This window comes from Microcaecilia unicolor, chromosome 8, assembly GCF_901765095.1.
Source record: "Microcaecilia unicolor chromosome 8, aMicUni1.1, whole genome shotgun sequence".
Lineage (NCBI taxonomy): Eukaryota > Metazoa > Chordata > Amphibia > Gymnophiona > Siphonopidae > Microcaecilia > Microcaecilia unicolor.
The window spans coordinates 240,423,947-240,444,290 of NC_044038.1; the positions used below are offsets into that span (position 1 = coordinate 240,423,947).

A 20,344-nucleotide genomic window follows, 5' to 3' on the forward strand; every position below is an offset into this window, starting at 1 on the left:
GTTTTGAGCCAGAGGAGAGATCGATCCATCTGTGTTGTGTTGTGTTCTGTGCATAAAAGGTCCTGGGAGCCCGACACCTCCCGAAGAATGGCCGTGGCATCGTTTGCCCCTTCGTGGAGATTGAAGTGTGTGGAGCTGACTATGACAACGTGAAACAGAAGACAGACTTTGTTGGTGAGAGTCATGTACAGAGCCTTCCGTCCCTTAGGGAGCAGCCTCAGCGGGTGGGAAGAAATGGGCAAACCTAGACAGAGAGACTGAGTATGTGGTAGAACTTTTATGGAGCTGATAAGAAGTACAGTAGAAGTAGAGTAAGTAGTAAAGCAAACCAGGTTAATTTATTCTTTATATTCAGTGGCAGTGATCTGGCTACAGTGGTTCTGAAAACATTTGGCTATCGGATACTGCTGGTGCTCAAGAGTTACCTGGAGAAGCTTAGCCAGATCGGGCCAGTATTCAGCATTATAGGGGTGATTCCATAACAGGGTGTTCTGCTTGGGCATAGGCTCCCACTTAGACACGCAACTTACTGAACACTGTAAGCGTCGGGCATCCCTGCTGCACGTACATCAGCTCTGTGGCGCTACCACCCAAACGTTAGATGTGCGTATAACCAAGCTGTTCTCGTCTTTTGTAAGAGAAACGGGGCATCCGAGGTTCTGATGTGAACTGGCTCCTCCATAGCCATAAACAACCCAATATTATTCAAATAATTGTGGGCCAGGTAATTTATCCAGATAGCGATGATATTCAACTGCACTACACATGTGGATAATGGCACTGAATATGCAAATTAATTTAAGCGCTAGTGCTGACCATTAAATTAATATGATGACGGTGCCCCCCCATAGAGACACTTAACACACAACCTGAGCTGCCTTCTTGCATACCCCTTGAGATCTGCTCATGCAACCAAATGAACCATCTGAGCCCTGCACACTCACTGAGCCCCACTTATACACACACAGCCTAACACCGACTTAGTCTGACACCTGCTCACACACGATAGGTTGTGCTTTGAAAGGTTTGTTGGAAAGAAGATAAGGGAGAGATGGGTGTTGATTTGCAGGTCTGAATTTTCCCAGCACTCTTTTTCTCTCTTACAGTGGATAATGGCTTCAATCCTGTCTGGCCACAAAAGATGTTCCAGTTCCACGTCAGTAACCCCGAGTTCTCATTTCTACGCTTTGTGGTTTATGAGGAGGACATGTTCAGCGACCAGAACTTCCTGGCACAGGCTACAATCCTGATGAAGGGTCTGAGGCTAGGTGAGCATGCCTTGGGTTCTGTTCACCCTCCGTTCCTGCTCTGGGCCTAGTTCCTGCTTCATACCTGGTTTCTGTTCATCCTCCGTTCCTCCTCTGGGCCTACTTCCTGCTTCATGCCTGGTTTCTGTTCATCCTCCGTTCCTCCTCTGGGCCTACTTCCTGCTTCATGCCTGGTTTCTGTTCATACTCCGTTCCTCCTCTGGGGCCTACTTCCTGCTTCGCTTCATACCTGGTTTCTGTTCATCCTCCGTTCCTCCTCTGGGGCCTACTTCCTGCTTCATGCCTGGTTTCTGTTCATACTCCGTTCCTCCTCTGGGGCCTACTTCCTGCTTCGCTTCATACCTGGTTTCTGTTCATACTCCGTTCCTCCTCTGGACCTACTTTTTGCTTCATACCTGGTTTCTGTTCATCCTCCGTTCCTCCTCTGGGGCCTACTTCCTGCTTCATGCCTGGTTTCTGTTCATACTCCGTTCCTCCTCTGGGGCCTACTTCCTGCTTCGCTTCATACCTGGTTTCTGTTCATACTCCGTTCCTCCTCTGGGGCCTACTTCCTGCTTCATGCCTGGTTTCTGTTCATACTCCGTTCCTCCTCTGGGGCCTACTTCCTGCTTCATACCTGGTTTCTGTTCATACTCCGTTCCTCCTCTGGACCTACTTTTTGCTTCATACCTGGTTTCTGTTCATCCTCCGTTCCTCCTCTGGGGCCTACTTCCTGCTTCATGCCTGGTTTCTGTTCATACTCCGTTCCTCCTCTGGGGCCTACTTCCTGCTTCGCTTCATACCTGGTTTCTGTTCATACTCCGTTCCTCCTCTGGGGCCTACTTCCTGCTTCATGCCTGGTTTCTGTTCATACTCTGTTCCTCCTCTGGGGCCTACTTCCTGCTTCATACCTGGTTTCTGTTCATACTCCGTTCCTCCTCTGGACCTACTTTTTGCTTCATACCTGGTTTCTGTTCATCCTCCGTTCCTCCTCTGGGGCCTACTTCCTGCTTCATGCCTGGTTTCTGTTCATACTCCGTTCCTCCTCTGGGGCCTACTTCCTGCTTCGCTTCATACCTGGTTTCTGTTCATACTCCGTTCCTCCTCTGGGGCCTACTTCCTGCTTCATGCCTGGTTTCTGTTCATACTCCGTTCCTCCTCTGGGGCCTACTTCCTGCTTCATACCTGGTTTCTGTTCATACTCCGTTCCTCCTCTGGACCTACTTTTTGCTTCATACCTGGTTTCTGTTCATCCTCCGTTCCTCCTCTGGGGCCTACTTCCTGCTTCATGCCTGGTTTCTGTTCATACTCCGTTCCTCCTCTGGGGCCTACTTCCTGCTTCGCTTCATACCTGGTTTCTGTTCATCCTCCGTTCCTCCTCTGGGGCCTACTTCCTGCCAGGGGCGTATCTGGACTCCGGCGGTAGGGGGGGCCAGAGCCAGAGGGAGGGGGCACATTTTAGCGCCCCCCCCCCCCCCGCCGCCGCCGAGCCCCCACCGCCACCAATGACTTAGTCTCTCCACCCCCCTCCCGCCGCCAACCCTCCCCCGCTGCCGTTCTTACTTTTGCTGGCGGGGGACCCCAACCCCCGCCAGCCGAGGTCTGCTTCCACCTGCCGCTGCCTTCAAACCTTCTTCTTCAGCCGGCGGGGGACCCCAAACCCCCGCCAGCCGCCCCGCGCTGTTTAAAATTCATCTTCGGCCTCCGTGGCCTTGCTGCTGGGATAGGCGGCGCTGTTGAAATCCACTTCGGAGTCTGACGTCGCAGCACGTACAACGTACAACGACGTCAGACTCCGAAGTGGATTTCAACAGCGCCGCCTATCCCAGCAGCACGGCCACGGAGGCCGAAGATGAATTTTAAACAGCGCGGGGCGGCTGGCGGGGGTTTGGGGTCCCCCGCCGGCTGAAGAAGAAGTTTTGAAGGCAGCGGCAGGTGGAAGCAGACCTCGGCTGGCGGGGGTTGGGGTCCCCCGCCAGCAAAAGTAAGAACGGGCACGGGGGAGGGTTGATGGCGGTAGGGGGGGCCAGGGCAAAATCTGCGGGGGCCCAGGCCCCTGAGGCCCCACGCAGATACGCCCCTGCTTCCTGCTTCATGCCTGGTTTCTGTTCATACTCCGTTCCTCCTCTGGGGCCTACTTCCTGCTTCATACCTGGTTTCTGTTCATACTCCGTTCCTCCTCTGGACCTACTTTTTGCTTCATACCTGGTTTCTGTTCATCCTCCGTTCCTCCTCTGGGGCCTACTTCCTGCTTCATGCCTGGTTTCTGTTCATACTCCGTTCCTCCTCTGGGGCCTACTTCCTGCTTCGCTTCATACCTGGTTTCTGTTCATACTCCGTTCCTCCTCTGGGGCCTACTTCCTGCCTGGTTTCTGTTCATACTCCGTTCCTCCTCTGGACCTACTTTTTGCTTCATACCTGGTTTCTGTTCATCCTCCGTTCCTCCTCTGGGGCCTACTTCCTGCCTGGTTTCTGTTCATACTCCGTTCCTCCTCTGGACCTACTTTTTGCTTCATGCCTGGTTTCTGCTCATCCTCCGTTCCTGCTCCTAGCAGAGTTTTTTTTACTAGAATACTAGGGTATCATTTTCTGCCAACACTAGGGGGCAGTATATGAAGAGGCTATTTGAGAGGGGTGCCAGCTGGTGTTCTCAAAGAAAAGGATCTGCTGCAAACAAGCTCTTACCGTCCCATATCCCTTTTAAATGTTGATGTAAAAATGTATCCAAAGGTACTGGCAAATCGGATAAGCATCAAGTACGATTTGTCAAAGGACGTACTGCAGTAACTACCATAGGGACCCTGCTTGTGTCCATTGTGAACATGTGGCAACATGAGCTCAAAGCAGTGTTAATCGGTTTCGATATCAAAAAAGCGTTTGATAGCAGGTCCTGGCAATACCCCATGGGATGAGTTGGGGTGAATTCAGATTTGAGGAGATACTGTTAAAGGGGAGATACAGGTGTGATGTGCAGGTTCTAGAACACAGGCTGTTACTAATAACATAGTGCTTGACCTCTTCCCTAGGATGTGACTGTGAGAGCTTTAGAGTTGGGGGAACTGTCAATTTAAAACAGCTCCGTTTACGGGTGACCTGTTGGTTGCTATAAGTAGACCCTGAGTGATCTCCTGAAGTATGTCCTAGAACATCTTCAGGAATTTGCAACCTTGTGTGAATTATGGGAAATCGGTGTTTAGGCTTGAAAGAGGGGACAGAGGAGCAATAGGATTTCCCATTGTAGTGGGCAAGTTAAGTATTTATAAGAACATAAGAATAGCCATACTGGGTCAGACCAATGGTCCATCTAACCCAGTATCCTGCTTACAACAGTGGCCAATTCAGGTCACAAGTACCTGACAGAATCCCAAATAGTAGCACGATTCATGCTACTGATCCCAGCTACAAGCAGTGGCTTCCACATGTCTATCTCAATAGCAGACTATGGACTTTTCCTCCAGGAATTTGTCTGACAAATAACTTCTACTACTATATAATTCAGAAAGTAAATAAAAGCATACTTATTTACTCATGCTTTTACTACTTGCTGACTGGCGGATGTTGGACATTGATTAGGCTTAAGTCTGTCACAGTTTTAAGTATTTTAATATGGTTTGTCTTACTTGATGATTTAAAATTTTATTGTGTATGTCTTATTGTAACCCGCTTAGAATGGTAGGCTAGTGTGGGATAGAAATGTTTTTAAATAAACCATAAATGGCAAACATAAGCATCATCCTGAAAGGTGACACTGTCATGACTAGATAGGTAAACTGTCCAGAAATGTTGAAGCAAAGGAAAGAAAACCATTTTACCAGTCTTGGAGGGGGGGGGGGGGGGGGGGATGTCCTATTTTGAGAGAAAGAAATATACGTTCTGATGTTGGTATTTAAAATGATTTATTGGCCAACTTTGGAAGTAACCATATAAATCAACTTTTTCTTCAATTTGGAGCCAAGCAAAAGTTGAGTGGAGGAGTGGCCTAGTGGTTAGGGTGGTGGACTTTGGTCCTGGGGAACTGAGGAACTGAGTTGGATTCCCACTTCAGGCACAGGCAGCTCCTTGTGACTCTGGGCAAGTCACTTAACCCTCCATTGCCCCATGTAAGCCGCATTGAGCCTGCCATGAGTGGGAAAGTGCGGGGTACAAATGTAACAAAAAAACAAAACATTTTGGATGGACATCTTGATGTCTGGGCAAAAGCTATATATTTAGGAGGACGCATTCTGGTTTCCTTTTGGATAAGAGGGTCATGAGGTGGGGTTAAAAAGTAAGCAGAGAGCATTGAAATTCAGTGCTATCCACATCTATATCCATTTAATTTTAGGATCACATATTCAGTCGTCCCATTTAAACAAATAAAGCATCTGAGAGGGTGGAGCAAGATGGCACCAAATAGGTATTTAGGACTTGTGATATGTCGCAAGACAGCGAAGATGACTCAAAGAGTAAACGACACTCCAGATGAAGTGTTAAACCACTTTCAGTCTACGACAGTGGCCTAGCTACATGGGACCTGAGGGGGCCTGGGCCCCCGTAGATTAGGCCCTGACCCCCCTGCCGATGATCCCCCTGAACCCCCCTCCCGCCACTAACCCTCCCCCGCTGTCGCCACCCGCCCCGCTGCCGCATCAGATACCTTGTTTGCTGGCGGGGTCCCCGAACCCCGCCAGCCAAAGAGAGTCGTCTTCAGTGCCGGAGTAGCACCTTCGTTCAACTAAGTTCCTGGTGTGATCAGCTGTTTCTGATGCCTTACGTCCTGCACCGCCCCGTGCAGGACGTTCAAGGGGATTGTCGGCAGGCCGGCAGGGGGATCCAATGTGGTGGCAGCAGCGGCGGCTCGGGGGTGGGGGGGGGGGCAGCTAAACACCTCGGGCTCTGGACCCCCCTCCCGGCGAAGTCTGGCTACGGCACTGGTCTACAAGCTGTACCTCACAGTTGTGAGGAAATTAGAAAGCATAGCCCTGTTGTACATTGGTGCTTACAACGCAAGAAACTTTTGATTAAGATATCAACGACCACAGATACAACTTCAGTACATCAAAGACTCCTGATGCCGGCCTTGTGGGTCAAAACATCAGCTGTGTCTTGTTTGCTATTCAATAAATAGTCGTCTTCATCTGGAGTATCGTTTAGTCTTTCAGTCATCTTCGCTGTCTTGTGACATATTGCATATCCGTGCGGAGATTTGTTTCTACATCGACCCTAGATTTGTGAGCCAGGTATATAGATTAAATGTGCTCCTGTTGCTACGGGAATTGGGCAGGTTAATGGAGACTTGGCAATCCTTGCCAGTGTCTGAGCAGCAGAAAAGATTGTCTATGTTTTATGTAGCAGGATCCAAAATGTGAAATGAGTTACCATTGGATGTCCACAGATTTTAAAGTTTCTCTTAAGACTTTTTTGTATTTTGTCAGGCCTACAGTTAGATTGCTTAACTTTTAATTAATATTTTGAAATTTTCAATGTAGAATTGAATGTTTATGGTATTTTAAGGTTTGTCTTTATTGTTTTAAATGTATTGGATTATGGATGTAATGTAATCCACCTAGAATCCCAAAGAGTGCGGAATATAAATTTTGGAGTGGAGGAGTGGCCTAGTGGTTAGGGTGGTGGACTTTGCTCCTGGGGAACTGAGTTTGATTCCCACTTCAGGCACAGGCAGCTCCTTGTGACTCTGGGCAAGTCACTTAACCCTCCATTGCCCCATGTAAGCCGCATTGAGCCTGCCATGAGTGGGAAAGCACGGGGTACAAATGTAACAAAAATAAAATAGATACTATTGGAGATTCTACATGGAATGTTGCTACTATTGGAGATTCTACATGGAATGTTGCTATTCCACTAGCAACATTCCATGTAGAAGGCTGCGCAGGCTTCTGTTTCTGTGAGTCTGATGTCCTGTGCAGGATGTCGGACTCACAGAAGCAGAAGCCTGTGCGGCCACATTGGTGATCTGCAAGGGCCGACTTCTACATGGAATGTTGCTAGTGGAATAGCAACATTCCATGTAGAATCTCCAATAGTAGCAACATTCCATGTAGAATCTCCAATAGTAGCAACAGTGGAGGACTTTGGTCCTGGGGTCCCACTTCAGGCACAGGCAGCTCCTTGTGACTCTGGGCAAGTCACTTAACCCTCCATTGCCGCATTGAGCCTGCCATGAGTGGGAAAGCGCGAGGTACAAATGTAACAAAAAATAAAAAAACAAAAAAATAAATATAAATTTAAAAAATGAATAAGTAAATAGAATGAAATGAGTGAAGGTGTTTGTACATTCTCCAGAATTTATCCATACTGTTAAGTGTGGCGGATATTTGGAAATGGAATGGAATGCTTTCAAATTTCCTTGGGGAGGAGGGAGCATGGATGTCTTAAGTTCAATTAGTATCTTTAGAACAGGATGTGCCAACCTATTGTGAAATGCATGGTGTAATTAGATGTTCCTGTAGCAGGAACTTCCATTAAAAAAAAAAAAAATTGGACGCCTGAAGTATCAGTGGGGCAACCCAGGAGCAAGAACATCTCTGTGGCAGTACATGATTGTCTGTGATGACACCATAAACAGTTGTCAACCATTTTAGAAACATAAATGTTTTCCCGACGCTGACACAGAGCCAAGTATCCCATGCCAGTTTTGCCTTTTTGGGGAGATTACGGAAGGAACCTTCCCTAGTCTTTCCTGTGGAACGATGCTCAGTAGGAGCACTTTTCTGAAACCTGGGTAGCAGATCTAAATCCCAGTATCCACCTTCTGGACATAGATGTGTGTTCTCCTTCTGAAATGGTGAATCTGTTCTGTGGGCCTGCCTTAGTCCTGTCCAGGTCATGCTCCCTTGCCTTTATGGACGTTCTTCAGTTTTAAATGCTCCTATCCCAAGTTTTGTAAAATTAGGGTTTAGATCAGCGATTCCCACACCCAGTCGGGTTTTCAGGATATCCAGAATGAATATTCATGAGAGAGATTTGCATGCAGTGGAGGCAGCGCATTCAAATCTCTGTCATGAATATTCATTCTGGATATCCTGAAAACCTGATTGGCTGGGGTGCCTCCAGGACCAGGTTTGGGAACCACTGGTTTAGACATTATTCATGCACAATAGTTTCAAGTTTTATTCAGTTTTGATACGCCGCCCTTGAGCGCACTATCTGAGCGATTTACGATGAAATATAATCAGAAGCAATAAAAAGAGTTACAAATAATGATGGGAAAGTAACAGTAAGAAATAGCGGAGGAGCACATTTGATAAAACAGACAGCTGATGGTGAATGTCCCACCTTCAGGAGGGCGAGAAGAGGCAACCCAAAACTGGGAGATACTTTGAAGATACTTTCGGAATAGGAAAGTTGTTTTTTTTTTAAATTCTGATTTGGAGTTTGACTGTTCTAACTTTAAATGAAGTGGTCATGAATTCCACAAATTTGGGCCCAAATAGTATCCAGTCTAAAGAGCCTAAGTGAAGGAATCACAAAATGATGATGCTGTGATGACTGGAGAGTTTGAGTTAGAATGTACTACTACTACTACTTAACATTTCTAAAGCGCTACTAGGGTTACGCAGCAACATAGAAGGACAATCCCTGCTCAAAGAGCTTACAATCTAAAGGACGCGTGAGCAGTCAGACCGATAGGGGCAGTCAAATTGGGCAGTCTGGAATTCCTGAAAGGTAAGAGTTAGGTGCCGAATGCAGCATTGAAGAGGTGGGCTTTAAGCAAAGACTTGAAGATGGGCAGGGAGGGGGCTTGGCGTAAGGACTCGGGGAGGTTGTTCCAAGCATAGGGTGAGGCGAGGCAGAATGAGCAAAGCCTGGAGTTGGCGGTGGTGGAGAAGGGTAATGAGAGGAGGGATTTGTCCTGTGAACGGAGGGTTCGGGCGGGAACGTAAGGGGAGATGAGGGTAGAAAGGTAGTGAGGGGCAGCAGACTGAGTGCATTTGTAGGTAAGAAGGAGAAGCTTGAATTGTATGCGGTATCTGATCGGAAGCCAGTGAAGTGACTTGAGGTGAGGGGTGATATGAGTATATCGGTTCTGGCGGAATATGAGACGTGCAGCAGAGTTCTGAACAGATTGAAGGGGGGATAGATGGCTAAGTGGGAGGCCGGTGAGGAGTAAGTTGCAGTAGTCCAGGCGAGAGGTAATGAGAGCGTGGACGAGAGTTCTGGTGGTGTGTTCAGAGAGGAAAGGGCGAATTTTGCTGATGTTAAAGAGGAAGAAGCGACAGGTCTTGGCTATCTGCTGGATATGCGCAGAGAAGAAGAGGGAGGAGTCAAAGATGACTCCAAGGTTGCGGGCAGATGAGACGGGGAGGATGAGGGTGTTATCAACTGAGATAGAAAGTGGAGGAAGAGGAGAATGTGGGTCAAAAGGCAGAAAAGGCACATTGCCAATTTATTTTGTGAAAGAGTTTGAAGTGGTTTGTATAGTAATATATTGAAGCTCTTCTTATTCTCTTTGTGATTGGAGGTAATGTGGGAACATCTTGGCACCGTTACTGGGGTCACAATAGAAATGAAGCCAGAGGTATGCTAGCAGGACATGGAGGAAGAAATTGCATTAGACTCTGGTGCAACTGTCCTGTTTGTTAACTTAAATATGTGTCCTGGTACAGTGGATTTCAACAACACTACCACATTTCACCTTATGGAGAAACCAGATGAATGAATTTCTGGAGATGGAAAGAATGTTGACCTTGAACATAGGGAAGCAAGCAATGCATAATTGTTTGAAGGTGTCTTATGTTTCTGACCCCTAAATTATGTAGTAGGCTCTTTCAGCTGTATGAGATAATGTGATTGTGTATTGGGAAGAGTAGGGGATATTGGGAGATGATGGAAAATGTTATAAGCTATACTAAGTGAACTGAAATGTTGAGTTTCAATGCAATAAAAAGAGTTGAAAATGAAAACCATGTGAGTACTTTTATCCACACACAAAATGGACTTCTAGTCCTGGAGGAACTAGACATAAGTAAATCCACCAACTAGGACCCAGTGGCCCTGTCCTTCCTGGTGCTGGGGTTGGTTTGAGGGTCCATCTTTGGCTATACCAAATTTTGAGTTGTAGCTGTGGTACACGGGTCGGCAGTAGAGTCCTGACTGCTCAGCTGCATTGTTCCTTCCTTCCTTCAGTGCTGATAGATTTGATTATTATTTTTTTTTTTTGTTACATTTGTACCCCGCGCTTTCCCACTCATGGCAGGCTCAATGCGGCTTACATGGGGCAATGGAGGGTTAAGTGATTTGCCCAAAGTCACAAGGAGCTGCCTGTGCCTGAAGTGGGAATCCAACTCAGTTCCCCAGGACCAAAGTCCACCACCCTAACCACTAGGCCACTCCTCCACTGTTGCTACTATTGAGATTCTACATGGAATGTTGCTATTCCACTAGTGAAGTCGACCCTTGCAGATCACCAATGTGGCTGTGCAGGCTTCTGCTTCTGTACGTGCAGGACGTCAGACTCACAGAAACAGAAGCCTGCGCAGCCTTCTACATGGAATGTTGCTAGTGGAATAGCAACATACCATGTAGAATCTCCAATAGTTTCTATTTTTTTTTTTGTTACATTTGTACCCTGCGCTTTCCCACTTATGGCAGGCTCAATGCGGCTTACATGGGGCAATGGAGGGTTAAGTGACTTGCCCAGAGTCACAAGGAGCTGCCTGTGCCTGAAGTGGAAATCGAACTCAGTTCCTCAGGACCAAAGTCCACCACCCTAACCACTAGGCCACTCCTCCACTGTTGCTGCTATTTGAGATTCTACATGGAATGTTGCTATTCCACTAGCAACATTCCATGTAGAAGTCGGCCATTGCAGATCACCAATGTGGCTGTGCAGGCTTCTGCTTCTGTGAGTCTGACGTCCTGCACGTACGTGCAGGACGTCAGACTCACAGAAACAGAAGCCTGCGCAGCCTTCTACATGGAATGTTGCTAGTGGAATAGCAACATTCCATGTAGAATCTCCAATAGTATCTATTTTATTTTTTTTACATTTGTACCCCACGCTATCCCACTCATGGCAGGCTCAATGCGGCTTACATGGGGCAATGGAGGGTTAAGTGATTTGCCCAAAGTCACAAGGAGCTGCCTGTGCCTGAAGTGGGAATCAAACTCAGTTCCCCAGGACCAAAGTCCACCACCCTAACCACTAGGCCACTCCTCCACTGTTGCTACTATTTGAGATTCTACATGGAATGTTGCTATTCCACTAGTGAAGTCGACCCTTGCAGATCACCAATGTGGCTGTGCAGGCTTCTGCTTCTGTACGTGCAGGACGTCAGACTCACAGAAACAGAAGCCTGCGCAGCCTTCTACATGGAATGTTGCTAGTGGAATAGCAACATTCCATGTAGAATCTCCAATAGTATCTATTTTATTTTTTTTACATTTGTACCCCGCGCTATCCCACTCATGGCAGGCTCAATGCGGCTTACATGGGGCAATGGAGGGTTAAGTGACTTGCCCAGAGTCACAAGGAGCTGCCTGTGCCTGAAGTGGGAATCGAACTCAGTTCCTCAGTTCCCCAGGACCAAAGTCCACCACCCTAACCACTAGGCCACTCCTCCACCAAGCTGTTCCACATACAAAGCCACACAGTCACGTCTGTCCTCTCACTTGTTCTCTACGTCAACCTTCTGTCATTTCTCTTTTCAGGATACAGAGCAGTGCCCTTGAAGAATAACTACAGCGAGGACCTGGAGTTGGCCACACTGTTAGTTAAAATAGATATTTCCACTGACAAGGTAAAGTGATTACCTGGTTTTATGTGATCACCACACCGGGACTTATTTATTTGGTGGGGGAGAATGGCCTACAATCCATTTTTCAAAATTCATAGCAGCAGGGGCGTTCTGCTTCAGCCCTCCTCCCTCCCCCCTTTCAGGCAGCCTGCAGGGAAGAGAATGGGAAGCGATGAGTTGAAGTACAGCAGGCTGTTCTCCTGTTGTTCCTGGCCTGTCTACCTGGCTGTACAAATTAAGATTACACAGAAACTATTCTGTACACAAATAGGGGAATTTGGGGGGGGGGGGGGACATTATGGGCATTATTTCTCATAGAGGGATAGCTTACATAGTAACATAGTAGATGACGGCAGAAAAAGACCTGCATGGTCCATCCAGTCTGCCCAACAAGATAACTCATATGTGCCACATTTTGTGTATACCTTACCTTGATTTGTACCTGTCTTTTTCAGGGCACAGACCCAGTGGTGCATGCCGCTGGAGGGGGGGGGGGGTGCCGTGTGCCGGTCAGCTTCGTGCGTTTCCATGCTCCCTCTGCCCCGGAACAGGAAGTAACCTGTTCCGGGGCAGAGGGAGCATGGAAACGCATGAAGCTGACCGGCGCGCAGCACCACCCCAGCGGCTTGCGCCCGGGGGGGTTCTTTCACTGGGGTGGGGGTGTCCATTCGCCGGGGGGGGGGGGGCGCTGCACCCGGGGGGCGGGGCGCATCGGCGATCCGCCCCGGGTGTCAGCCCCCCCTAGGAACGCCACTGCACAGACCGTATAAGTCTGCCCAGCACTATCCCCGCCTCCCACCACCAGTTCTGGCACAGACCGTATAAGTCTGCCCAGCAGTATCCCCGCCTCCCAACCACCAGTCCCGCCTCCCACCACCGGCTTTGGCACAGACCGTATAAGTCTGCCCAGCACTATCCCCGCCTCCCACTACCAGCTCTTGCCACCTAATCTCGGCTAAGCTCCTGAGGATCCATTCCTTCTGAACAGGATTCCTTTTATGTTTATCCCACACATGCTTGAATTCCGTTACCGTTTTCATCTCCACCACCTCCCACGGGAGGGCATTCCAAGTATCTACCAGTCTCTCCGTGAAAAAATACTTCCTGACATTTTTCTTGAGTCTGCCCCCCTTCAATCTCATTTCATGTCCTCTAGTTCTACCGCCTTACCATCTCCGGAAAAAGGTTCGTTTGCGGATTAATACCTTTAAAATATTTGAACGTCTGTATCATATCACCCCTGAGTACATTAGGTCTCCAGTGAATGTTCTCTTTTCTTAGTTTGGAAATTCCAGATCAGTAAACTGAACCTGGTAAATGTGGTTGCCAAATCAAGTCTATTTTACTAAGAAAATTTGACAAGAAAATATGTACGACCCATTTTCAGGCTCTTCTAAAAAGGTAGATCATACAAAATTCAGTTGTAGTTCATAGATGAATGGTAACAGTGCAATGCAGTGGTTCCCAAACCTGATCCTGGAGGCACCCCAGCCCGTCAGGTTTTTGGGATATCCACAATGAATATTCATGAGAGAGATTTGCATGCACTGCCTCCACTACGTGCAAATCTCTCTCGTGAATATTCATTGTGGATATCCCGAAAACCCGACTGGCTGGGGTGCCTCCAGGATCAGGTTTGGGAACCACTGGTCCACTAGATAGACAGCTATACCCTCCTGTTCCCACTTGCATTGCTAAAGGCTTCTTTCACAACTGTTGCTGTCGGAAGCCTCCCGGCTTGGGGTCGGAGCAGAGCAAGTCCACACAGGGTCTCATCCGGATCTAGCATTTCAGATACCTGCTGCTGACTGACAACAACTCGTATTCTCTAGGGCAGTTAATACTTCTCCTGCCCTGGCATATCATGTTGGTATTTTTCTTAGATCAAAGCACAAACAGGTCTCCTACTCTCTGCCAAACTTCAAATTTAAAAAAAAAATGGCTACTTGCTCACCCTCATACTGTATTATAAGAACATATCTCCTTCCCTTTCCCCCTACCCCATAGAACCTAAAACAAGGCTTCACCTGAGACTTGATGTGGTTTGCAGCAGTAGTGAGGTGTTGAGACGTTGAGGTCAGGAGCTGAATCGGCTTGTGTTCTGCCCTGCCTCCAGTATGGAAGCCAAGAGAGCATAGTGTCTAGGATCGGGGAATCTGTGTTTATTGATATTCCCCAGCTTCAGCATCCTTTCTGTTGGCACCAGGGGCTTAGCTACGTGGGGCCACGGGGACCTGGCCCTGCCCCCCCCCCCAGATTTGGTCCTGGACCCCCCTGCTGACGACCCTCTTGACTCCCCCTCCCGCCGACAACCCACCGTCGCCATCTGTTACGTTTGCTGGCGGGGGACCCCAACCCCCGCCAGCCAAGGTCCTTTTCTTCCTTCATTCTGTTTCTGAGTCTGACGTCCTGCACATACAACGTGCAGGACGTCAGACTCACAGAAACAGAATGAAGCCCTGCAGATCTCAAGGCTTCGTTCTGTTTCTATGACTCTTGACATCCTGCACATACAACTTGCAGGACGTCAGACTCAGAAACAGAACAAAGGAAGAAGAGGACCTCGGCTGGCGGGGCTTGGGGTCCCCTGCCAGCAAAGGTAGGCAACGGTGGGGGGCGGCAGGAGGGGGGAGTCGAGTGGGTCGTCGGCGGGGGGGGGGGGTCAGCGGCACCGGGGGCGGGGGCTAAAATGTGCCCCCTCAACTCGGGCTCTGGACCCCCTCCCGCCGAAGTCTGGCTATGCCCCTGGTTGGCACCACTGCCAAAATTAGGCTGCAGACTGGCACCCATTTTGAGCCCAAACATACACTTTCACTGTACTTCTCTCCATCTCTTCCCCCTCCCCCAATATAAGTCACTCTCAGCTTTCTGATGTTTTCTCCTCCAAAGCTACCCTTGGCCAAGTATTGAGTCTTGGAATTACAGAGAGCTCTGCTTGCTTCGTCCCCTCCCCTCTTGTTTCCCCCCCACATGCTGCTTGTTGACACAGCAAAGGAGGGGGGTGAGGCTGGAGGGCAAACATCAGAGTAAACCCCACACATCTCCAACGAACATATCTCTCTTTAGCAATCCCATATTTCTCAATTTTGTCACTCCTAAAACTACCTGATTCTAGAGCATTTAAAAAAAATGTAAACACAAAAATACATGCATAATAAAGAATAAAACCGATACTGACATACAGTATAAAACACTAAATGGCAAGTAGCATAAGTACAATTACCGTAATATAGTCATTGCTGAGCCCAACAATATCATGACATAAATCCTATAAAACAGAGACCCATTTTGTTAAGAAGACGAACATCTGATGGATGTGCAAAGTAGAGCTGTACTGAATAATATATTTTACTAAGAACAGGGCTTTTTTTGAGGGGGTACTTGGGGGTACTGAGTACCGGCACCTTTTCCATTGTCTGCTAAAATTGACCCATGGACCACAAGTTTTAATGAAAGAGCTCAGGCTCTTCACACCAATTCTGCCTTATCATAGGTTCTGTTACTGGTTGCAGGGGGCCTGGCTATTGTGGGGTGGGTCGCTCAGTGATCACTCCCACCCCTGAAGGGTGGCCTGCCATTTGAGTACCGGCACCTTTTTCACTAGAAAATATGCACTAAGAAGCAATGTGAAATCAGAAATCAAGTGTTTATTTTAGTAGGATTTAGCACAATAGAGCTCCAGATTATTGGTATTCGAGTCTAAATCACTATTCGGCCGAATACAAATAATGTGTTCAGGGCTGAATTGAATCGAATACGAATATTCAGTACAGCCCTAAAAGTAGAGAGCCATGTTTTCAAATTATATCTAAGAATAGCTCGAGGTTGGTGGGGAGCTTGTTTCACTCGTGTGGGCCCTCAATGGAGGAAGTTCAACACCTTGTTTCTTCAAAATGCACCTTGGATAGACAAGGATAACCCCAAAGTAGCCTCAGACTTGAGTGCCCCGAAAGGTCTATAGATTGTAAAACAGTGAAGAGATTGGGCAGCGTCAGTGCTGGAATTCCTTATATATTAAGACCAAAATTTTAAACCTGAAGCGATAACTTGGAGGAAGCCAGTGCAGTGGCCTGAGATAGGGGGGAGATGTGACAGAATCGGGGTGCACCAGTCAACATTCCCCAAAGATACTGGAGTGCCATCAACTACTTTAGAATGTTGACAGGTCAATGTACATATCTCCTCTATGAAAAGGAATTAAGGAAGGGGGGGGGATGGGACTTGATATACCGCCTTTCTGAGGTTTTTGCAACTACATTCAAAGCGGTTTACATATATTCAGGTACTTATTTTGTACCAGGGGCAATGGAGGGTTAAGTGACTTCCCCAGAGTCACAAGGAGCTGCAGTGGGAATCGAACTCAGTTCCCCAGGATCAAAGTCCACTGCACTAACCACTAGGCTACTCCTCCACTCATTCCACCAATAAGAGCCAACCTCATCAGTGATGTCACAATGGCTTGATTGCCCGATACTTGGCTCACTTCTGATATTGTGATGTCATAAGGGAAAGGGAAATGGGACTTGATATACCGCCTTTCTGAGGTTTTTGCAACTACATTCAGGACAAACCCTTAAAGGGGAACCACTTTAGTCTGTTTTTTTTTTTTCTGTGCAGGAATAGCAAAATGACAAGAAACTCTTTTGATATTTATTTCCTGAACAGACTAATGCACAAGAGAGTAGGTCTTCACTCCCAGTCCTCAAGGGCCACAAGCAAGTCAAGTTTTCTGAAGTTTGCTAATGAATATAGTAACATAGTAGATGACGGCAGAAAAAGACCTGTACGGTCCATCCAGTCTGCCCAACAAGACAACTCATATGTGCTACTTTTTGTGTATACCCTACTTTGATTTGTACCTGTGCTCTTCAGGGCACAGACCGTATAAGTCTGCCCAGCACTACCCCCGCCTCCCAACCACCAGCCCCGCCTCCCAACCACCGGCTCTGGCACAGACCGTATAAGTCTGCCCAGCACTATCCCCGCTTCCCAACCACCAGCTCTGGCACAGACCGTATAAGTCTGCCCAGCACTATCCCCGCCTCCCAACCACCAGCCCCGCCTCCCAACCACCGGCTCTGGCACAGACCGTATAAGTCTGCCCAGCACTATCCCCGCCTCCCAACCACCAGCCCCGCCTCCCAACCACCGGCTCTGGCACAGACCGTATAAGTCTGCCCAGCACTATCCCCGCCTCCCAACCACCAGCCCCGCCTCCCACCACTGGCTTCTGGCACGAAAGCAATAGGTAGTAGGCTTGCAAATACTTGTTATATTTATAAGAGAGATCCTGAAAACCTGACCCCACTGGCAGCCCTTGGACTGGGAATAAAAACTATTAGAGAAGATGACAGTATGCTGTTACCATAGCCCTATCCGTTGATTCTGGTTGTATTATAAAAATAGTGTGTACTATCAACAACTACCTGTATGATTAGACAGAAGTGTAATACAGACGTTTGCTTCTCTGAAAGCAGGAAAATGGAGAGGTGAATTCCTTTGCTGCTTCTGCCTTTCAAGAACGAATCAGTGACCCCCCAGGTCTCCTCTTGTCCAGCCGGCACAGGGAGGGTTCCTTGGACTCTCGTTATCAACAACCATTCGATGATTTTCGTGTTTCTCAGGAGCAATTGGTGGAACATTTCGAGAGCCGAGAACGAAGGTAATGGAAAATTGAAGGCAGGCTGTCTTTACTGGGGTCATGGAGCACAGTGCTGGGCAAACAATCACATTGATGTCACATCACTCAGTGAAGTTAATGGTTGGCCTTGAAATCAGAGTCTGAAACATACAGCAGGAAAACAGATCTAGGCATAGTAATCACAGTGGGGGGTGGCAAGTAGTAGCAAGTACCCCTCCCCCACCCCAGAAATAACTTCCCACCCTAGTTCCAGGCAATATGACCATCTATCTCACCCCGGATCCAGCATTGGTGACTTGGTGCTTCTAACTTTTCATTCTTGCTGTAGCTCATGCTAGTGCTTCCTTCTCCCCCATGGTTCAAACAGATGTGGAAATTGCACAGTGTGGTGTGTACGAAAAGGGATAACAGGAGAGACTAGATGTTGGGAACATAGAGGTAAAAGCAAAGGAAATTTTAACAAGCAAACAAAAGATTTAAGATGACCCAGCTGAACACATTTATCACACCAGATGAAAACACTATGCAGCTCCTGCAAACAGACTGGGGGAAAGGCTTAGTAAAGCAGACCCAACGTACAACACAAGTCAGTTTATGATGGACGGTAGCTAAAGAGTTCAGATTTGCTTCCGAACCTTTTCAAACCTTAGCTTGAGGTGACGAAAAGTAGGTATTTCCATTCCTCAGTCTGTACCTGATGCATTGAAAGGTGAAATGATTTGCTGAAGGTCACAAGAAGCCTCAGTTGGAGAAGCAGGATGTGAACCCAACTTTTCCATGCTTCTCAGCCTGCTGCTGTAACCACAGGGTCACTCTTGTATTTATGAAGGTACACTCTGGTCCTCTGAATCTTCTTGGGAATCATTTGAAATCAGTTTCATTCCAGCTTTATGCGTTGCACGAGGTTGGTTCATTCTGCAGTATAACAATGGCTTGAAACTGGATTTCAGACTCTGCGTAAGAGGGTTGAATAGAATGTGCTAGAATTCTCAAGTTATTGTTCTGGAGTCTGAGCTACATTCCGTGTTTCAAGGAGCTCAGACCCAATTTCTGATTAGTTTTAGAGCTTTCTCCTGTTATCGATTTTACAAATTGAACCCTGAATCTTGTTTCCTTGCACTTCCAGGATGGCCCGAAGAACCAGAATAAGTGGAGATAATCGACTCTAGCCCAGCTTTGGCCTACGAGGGGGTCACCGCAGTGCTTGTGACGCCACTAAATGCTGTGAAATGGTTTCTATGGAAACAGTGCTTTGGCCTACTTTCAGGCAGCTTTTTGTGTTTCTCAGCTGAAGACTGCACTGACCCGTGTCCAGATGGAGGAGGGGGACGGAAAGAGACGCCAGCAATTAAAGAAAAATTTGTAACGGCTGTACTGTGTACGAGTAATGCAGGAAAGAAAAGTCCTTTTTGCATATTGAGGGCAGTGCGAGCATCGGTGTTCAGAGTGCTGGAGAAAAATGCCACCTTGAAGGTCCTTATACCTGTCCCCCTGCCTTCCCCCCACCTGTGTGAATATTTTCTCAAAACAAGTATGGATAAACTTATCTAGTACTTAAGTTTTGCTACCATCTGGCTCAACTGCTTATCAAAATTTTGGATTTGAGTAGGGGGAGGGAGGGACCGGCCATAAAAATAAGTTAATTCAATTCCTCTTGTTCTGGATATGATGTTAAAATATTGCCCTTAGGACAATTAAGCTGCTGACGTTAACTCTTTGGTTGTTTTCTTTTTTAATGGGATCAATGAGAACTGGCCCCAAGATGGGCAGTTGCACCATCCTTCACAACTACATAGGTTTTCTACCTTGTTAACTGTGCTTCTTGCCACCCTGTCTACCTGAGAGAACCTGGTGTGCGTGCACATGGAGCCAGCCCGGAGTTTTCACTATTGCACAGTGACTGGGACTGAGAGTGGAGTCTTTCACAGCCCTTGAGCATAATTCAGGAATCAAAACCTGGGTTGTGAACCTTCAGACTAATTCATGAGTTTGCCAGCCCTGCACCCCTCAATCTGGTTAAACAGAGCATTTACATTCTTGTACTTTTGAGTCAGGCGGTCCCTTAGGCAAGTATGGTTCTTAATGCAACATATAAAACAAAGCTGGGGGTGTTTTTTAAATTCATTTTTAGAACTCTTGAGTGGAGGTCTCCAGTGACGGTCTAGGAATACAGGTATTATTCTAAAAAAATTAAAGTTATGTATAAGAGGGGATGATTGTATGAGCAGAACACTTGCATCATTGATGGGTTGAGGAGTAACCTAATGGTTACAGCAGTATACTGACACATAGTTCAAATCCCACTGTGGCCTCTTTTGACCTTGGTGAAGTCATTAACTCTCCATTGCCTCAGGTGCAAGCTTAGATTGTGAGCTCCCTAGGGACAGGAAAATACCTACAATATCTGAATGGAATTCACCTTGAGCTACAAATGAATAAGGTGTGAGGCAAATCCAAAATTTTAACATAAAAATGAAAACCACTGCTGTTCCCTCCTATGCTGAGCTTCTGACACTCCTCAGCAAGCTTTCTGAGACTGTTTGTGCACCCCCCTCTCTATATCCACTGTGCAAGGATATCCACAATATATACGAGTTAGGTTTGCATACAAGTATGCAAATCTTAAGTCATGAGTATTCATTGCAGATATCTTGAAAACCTGACTGGCTGGGGTTTCCGTCAGGACAGGTTTGGGAAACACTGGCATAGGAACCAATTTT

General features: G+C 47.4%; 1 protein-coding gene across 3 annotated transcripts in view; it reads left to right on the plus strand.

The window, feature by feature from the left end:
* Window positions 1-19,805, plus strand: part of PLCG1 (phospholipase C gamma 1) — a 190,798-nt gene extending 170,993 nt beyond the window's left edge. For 2 of the 3 annotated variants that reach the window (XM_030211878.1, XM_030211880.1), the window contains exons 28-32: window positions 60-174; window positions 1,107-1,268; window positions 11,898-11,986; window positions 17,458-17,645; window positions 18,751-19,805. In XM_030211878.1, the coding sequence (XP_030067738.1) occupies window positions 60-174; window positions 1,107-1,268; window positions 11,898-11,986; window positions 17,458-17,645; window positions 18,751-18,793 (597 nt within the window). In that variant the 3' untranslated portion in view covers window positions 18,794-19,805. The remainder of the gene's footprint in view (window positions 1-59; window positions 175-1,106; window positions 1,269-11,897; window positions 11,987-17,457; window positions 17,646-18,750) is intronic. The other variant, XM_030211879.1, reaches the window with a different exon arrangement.
* Window positions 19,806-20,344: the final 539 nt, after the last annotated feature.